The sequence below is a fragment of the Nestor notabilis genome, unplaced genomic scaffold (genome assembly GCF_000696875.1).
Source record: "Nestor notabilis isolate BGI_N333 unplaced genomic scaffold, ASM69687v1 scaffold17901, whole genome shotgun sequence".
NCBI classification, from domain to species: Eukaryota; Metazoa; Chordata; class Aves; order Psittaciformes; family Psittacidae; genus Nestor; species Nestor notabilis.
In genome coordinates, this window is record NW_009915322.1 from 492 (window position 1) to 6,463 (window position 5,972).

The 5,972-nt window shown below is 58.5% G+C and overlaps 1 protein-coding gene across 1 annotated transcript; it reads right to left on the reverse strand.

Annotated features, from left to right (window-relative positions):
* Positions 1-1,677: 1,677 nt before the first annotated feature.
* LOC104413167 (inactive rhomboid protein 2-like) lies at positions 1,678-5,797 on the reverse strand (the record flags this gene model as incomplete). The annotated part of the gene is made up of 8 exons (XM_010024088.1): positions 1,678-2,097; positions 3,022-3,175; positions 3,739-3,839; positions 4,324-4,399; positions 4,586-4,680; positions 4,804-4,867; positions 5,335-5,435; positions 5,579-5,797. Coding segments are annotated over 8 exons (1,230 nt in total), but the record flags the coding sequence as incomplete, so codon positions are not given.
* Positions 5,798-5,972: the final 175 nt, after the last annotated feature.

The window sequence follows — 5,972 nt, forward strand, 5'->3', positions numbered from 1 at the left end:
GCAAATCCAGCCCAGTCATTCAGTGAAGGGGACGCAGAAGGGGTGGCTCTGCCATTGGGGCAAAGTGAAGAGGATCCAAAGGTCTTTCTACTGCAGGTATTTGGCTTCCCCTTCTTGAGACCCTCACAACCCTGTCCCCTAAGAGAAGACGAGGAGAGCACAGCCCTGCACACCAGGGCACCAGCCTCAGGTATCACCAGCTCATCCTCCCTCCCTGCCACACCAACCACCACCAAAACCACCGCAACACCCAGAAGTGCTGCATCCCATGCATAAGAAGAGAGAAGAGGCCTCTGTATCTCATTAAATACAGGTAGAAATTTATTAAGGAAGGGAAAAAACCCACAGCTGTTAAAAAAAAATATCAAAAAGAGACAAGTGAGGTGAAGTGTCTGTCTTTTGGCTGGAGCAGCAACGTGAGGGAGGGAGGGAGTGGGGGTGAAAATGGCCCACGGAGGAGGAAAGGATGCAGGGAGGGATGGAGGTGCCACATTGCTCCCAGGCTCATCCCGGGAGCAGTTGTGGACAGAGGGAGCTGAGCTCCCAGCCCTTGAATACTCATCCCAGGACATCCCAGCTGGGGGATTCCCACCTTCCCCCATTTAACAGTGCTGAGACCCACCAGCACTAAAGCAACACACACCAGGGGAGAGAGAACCTGGGTCCAAACCAGCCCAGAGGGGTCACCAGCCCCAGGAAGGACCTGCCTTCACACCGGGGCCAGTGGCAGGGACAAGGAGATGCTTGGGAGCAGCAGCCAGGGCTTGGCCAGGCAGGAAAGGAAGATGGCAACTGCCCCATCCTGCACTTCCATCTGTTCAGCACTGTTCAAGGTGGGGAGGGCTCCTGGGTCTCTATGCTTTGAAGAAGGAAAGGGGTAACAATAGGGACTGGAGGCAGCAGCGGAAGGTGGGAGCATAGACAGCTTCCTGAGGGGTCTCTGGCCTTCAGGAGCAGCCACACAAGCACCCAGGGTGTTTTCCTCCATGCTTACCTCCTGGCATGGCACTATGAACACAGCATGTGCAGCCTCTCTGCTTCCAAAAAGGGAATTTCACCAAAATGAGGGGAAAAGAAGCCCCCCTGCCCCAAGTCCTGCCTCTCCATCCAGCCCAGTGAGGAAGCACATCTCCTTCTGTTGCCTCAGGGGAACAGGAGATATGAGAGCAGGACTGAAAAATACCTTCAAAAGCCAGCTCTGAACACCTCAGAGCCACAGCACAGACCCCAGGGAGCCTGAAGTGGGGAAACCCTGGGCATAAAGAGCTGCAGGTAGATACCAGTGCCCCTACAAAAAAGGGGGTCCTGTTCACAGTATAAGCTGCAGCACCCAGGGCACCAAGGTGGGTCAGGACTGGGGCAGGCAGAACACCCTAGCAACATTCCCCCCAGGGCTGGGAGCCCTGGATGCACCAAAATCCCACTTCCCTTGAGCCTTTCCCCACACAGGCAGCAGTCGGGGTCAGGCCCCAAACCAGTTTTTGCTTTCCAGCCCCAAAGGGGTGCAGGGCTGGCTCCAGCCCCCCTCCCCACTGCACCCCCAGTGTTTAACAGGGGTGAGCCCAAGGATGAGCCATGGTCAGGGCTCATCCTGAAGCATCTCCAGCAGGCTGGTGAGGACCCCTCCATGAGCAGCATCACCAGTGGTGCCTCTCCCAGCACCATCCCCACCAGTGTTCAGTGCAGGACCTGCTCCAGCTCATACTTCTCACAGAACTTGCTGGTGAAGGGCAGGCAGGTGAGATATTCCACCCAGCGCCAGTTCACCGGGTACACATAGAGCCACACCACCAGTGAGGCAAAGAGCCCCACAAACACCACCAAGGAGACGATGATCATGGCTCGCTTACGGTACTTGTCCACCGTGCCAAAGGTGATGTAAGGCAGGAAGGCAAAGGAGAGGAGGAGGCCACTGAGGAAGCCAAAGAGGTGAGCGATGTTGTCAATCCATGGCAAGAGACCGCAGACAAAGAGGAAGAGGACGATGCCGAAGAGGTTGAGGAAGGCTTTCCAGGGTTTCTCCAGCACTTGCCAGCTCTGGAAGAGCTCCACAAAGAGGCAGGCCAGCAAGCCAAACTGGGAGCCAGCAGGGCCCACCTGCAGGGATGGGGAAGTCATGACTGATCCTGCACACATCACCCTAGACACATCCCTGTGTCCGCAGGGACCACAGAATCCCAGACTGGTTTGGGTTGGAAGGGACCTTAAAGCTCATCCAGTTCCAACCCCCTGCCACAGGCAGGGACACCCTCCACTAGAGCAGGTTGCTCCAAGCCCCTGTGTCCAACCTGGCCTTGAACACTGCCAGGGATGGGGTAGCCACAGTTTCTCTGGGCACCCTGTGCCAGCGCCTCAGCACCCTCACAGGGAAGAGCTTCTGCCTTATATCCAACCCAAATCTCCCCTGTTTCAGTTTGAACACATCACTCCCTGTCCTATAGCTACAGTCCCTGATGAACAGTCCCCCTCCAGCACCCTTGTAGGCCCCTTCAGACACTGGAAGGCTCATTTCTTCCCCTTGCAAAACACATTTGGCTCTTGCATCCCTCCTGGGGCTGTATTCACACCGGTGCAGGGCTCAGGGGTGGGAGCAGGGGAGGAATAGGAGTGAGGACAGTGGTGCTTTCCATGACTCAGCAGCATCACCCCCTCCCCAGGCACAGCCCCCCCAGCCCTGTCCTGACGCACCCAGGGGGGATTAGGGTGCTTGGTGTGATCTTGTTTAAAGCTAGCAGGGTTTGGTGCCAGCAGATTATCCATCTGCCTCTGCCCAGGGACCCTGCACACACAGTGACACGTGGCAATGCGTGACCCACACATATGCGAACTTCACGTGTAGAGCAGGGACCCTCCCTCCCCTTGCCATGGGGACAGCAAAACCTGACAGGGGATGAGAGCTCTGTGCTGCAGCCCTCTCCACAAACCTCTGCCAGGACAATCTGGGGACAGGTGTCCTTTGGGCCCTTGGGAGCCGGCTGGTTTGGGGTGATGTGTGAAAGGCCCCCCCATCCCCAACCTCACCTCTGCCCTGTATGGCAGGAAGATGGCACTGGCCAGGTTGCCCGTGATGCCGCTGAGGATGAAGATGAGGGAGATGCGGTGCCAGCCTGCCAGCTTCTCCAGGTCCCTCAGCACTGTCATCTGGAAAGTCACCGACACCAGGCAGTGGATGATGCTGGGGAGAGAGACCCTGTGTTAGAGACCCCCAGTTCTGCCATTGCCCCTGTCCAGCCCTCCCACCCGCTGTCCCGGGCCATGAGACAGCTGACAAAGCACCCTCCAATGACAACACGTGTTGTAGTCTGGGATGTTCTCTCCTCTTCTCTCCCAAGCCATTAGGGATCACAGACACAGAATTCCAGGCTGGTTTGTGTTGGAAGGGACCTTAAAGCTCATCCAGTTCCAACCCCTGCCATGGGCAGGGACACCTTCCACTAGAGCAGGTTGCTCCAAGCCCCTGTGTCCAACCTGGCCTTGAACACTGCCAGGGATGGGGCAGCCACAGCTTCTCTGGGCACCCTGTGCCAGCACCTCAGCACCCTCACAGGGAAGAGCTTCTGCCTAAGATCTCATCTCAGTCTCCCCTCTGGCAGGTTAAAGCCATTGCCCTTGTCCTGCCCCTTCAGGCCCTTGTCCAAAGCCCCTCTCCAGGTTTCTTGTAGCCCTTCTAGGTTTCATCCCAATGGATACTCTGGTCCCCAGGTCCCCATCCCCTGGGACACAGGGGGCTGCACTCACCCAGCATGCAGGAACAGGGACAGCCACAGGCGGTAGAACTGGTCAGGGACCTCCGGGTTGAGGAAGGGCAGGAGGCCGCAGACCTCATCCAGGCAGTGCACCTGCAAAGGCAGGAGGGGTCAGGGGTGATGGGGGCTTAGGCCCAATGCAGAGCCTCAGGAAGCACAGGATGGGTCACAGGGAAGCCACGTGTCAGTTGTCGGGGGGACCCTGGGTGGTGTGGGGCACCCACATTGCTCAGGTGCTGGGAAGGGAGCAGTCAAGCATCCCTGGTGCTGCAAGAGATGCTGAAGGGACATTTTCCTGCCTGGAATGTGCCCTTCCCAAGGACACCTGTGCTGCCCAGGCAAGGCTGGCTCAGGCACTATGTTCCCTCCTACCCACGCCCCAAGTCAGGCATGGAGTGACCAGAGCCCAGTTTATAGCTGGGAAAGTCCCTGCACTTCGCATCCCACCCACTCACACGCATGCTATCCACATCCCATTCCACCGGATACTCTAAATCCCTTTGTCATCAGCATGGCAATGTGTGACCTGGCTGCTAACATAGTGTCCCCCATGACTCCATGCCTCCCAGCCCCTCACCTGCGAGCAGAGCGTTGCCTCCTCATGGAAGTAGCCATGCATGAACTCACAGTATTCCCGCGTTGTGATCTCACAGCTGGGCAGAGGCAGGAGCGGGATCACTTGGAGCTGGGATTGTTCCCCATTCCCACAGCATCCCCCTCCACTCCCAGCAGCCACCGCACTTCCCACCCCACCAAGGATCCATAACCTCCTTCTTCCCCCAGCTCCAATGGGAGAACAAGAGGCAGCAGTGGTGGATGTCCCCATTGCTGTGACCCACCTGCCCTTCGTGCCGATGCAGCAGGGCCGGCCCTTGATCTGGCAGTCCATGTGGGTGAAGCCGGTGTGGTTGGTTTTGGTCTCGTAGGTGCAGATCTAGGAGCAGGAGCCATGGTTGGGGTCCAGCCCCAGGCTCTCCCCACAGCCCAAGGCCAGCTGTGCCTCCCATGGAGGTGCCACCACGGTGCCACCCAGCTCATGGTGCCACCAGGCTCTTACCGGCCACTTGGTGATGTCGTCTGGCCACACGTGGGGTGGGTTGGATGCTGGCTCCTCGCATGTCCTGGTGGGAGAAAAAGGGTGGGAATCAGGATCATCCCCCCAGCACATTCCTCCCCACAGACTAGTAACTCCCCTCATGCACAGACAGCTCTTGGGACCTGCCCCATCCCCTGGCCTGGGGGGGGATCCTGCACCTCAGTGTCCTATAACACCCCACAGCAGCACCTTCCATGGGTGAACCCCACGGCACACATCTGTCAGACAACCCCACTGATGCCGCCTTGTAGCATCCCCCATCCCAACAGAACAGGGCAAGCACGGACCAGCACAAAACAACATCATCTCTCACTGCTCCCTACGTTTAGGACAGACCCCACCTCACCTTCCCCACTTATTCCTTCCTTATCATTCCTCTATGGTGTATAAGACCTCCCAGCCCCTTGCACAAGAGGATTCAAGGTACCTAAGCTGCAAACGCAGCACCTCCATGGTGGCCCATGCACAGCTGGTGCCGTTTGTCACTCCTACCTGGGGTCCTGGTGACACACAGCCCCCGATGTCCTCTTCTCCCCTGAGCCCAAGGTTGGCACGTTGGTGCCTGGCCACTTGATGAACGTTGCCAGCGTCTCCTGCGGGAAGGATGGATGGAGAGACTGAGGATGCAGCAGCAAATGCCCTGCTCTTACCCCACAGTCATCCTGCCCTGCTGTGCAGGGTGGAGATGTCTTAGCCTTTTGCTGCAGGGATCCCCCGTGCTTCCCGGTTCACGCACCGAGCAGTCCTGTGGCAGGGTCTGGATGCAGCCCGAGTTGTCGTTCTGGACACAGCATCCCGAGTCCCGCTCCCGGTCCCGCTCGCGCTGGATGAGCCGCTCCACCTGCCGATCCTTGCGCCCCCGCCGCCCGCCCCCCCCCGGGGGAGATGGCCCCCCCCCCTGCCGATCCTTCCGGATGCAGGGTGAGAACTTGGCTCCCAGGTGAATCAGGTCAATCTAGGAGCAGATGCCAGTGCAGGGAATGTTCTGTGGGTCCCTCTATACTTCCCCTTCAGCCTCTAGCTGCCCCGGGAGGAGCTCAGTAGGGGCAGGGGGTCCCCACAGGCCATAGCTCTTGAGTTGCTATTTCCCTGGTGGGGGGGTGAAGGCAGGTGAGAAGGGGATGGGGTCT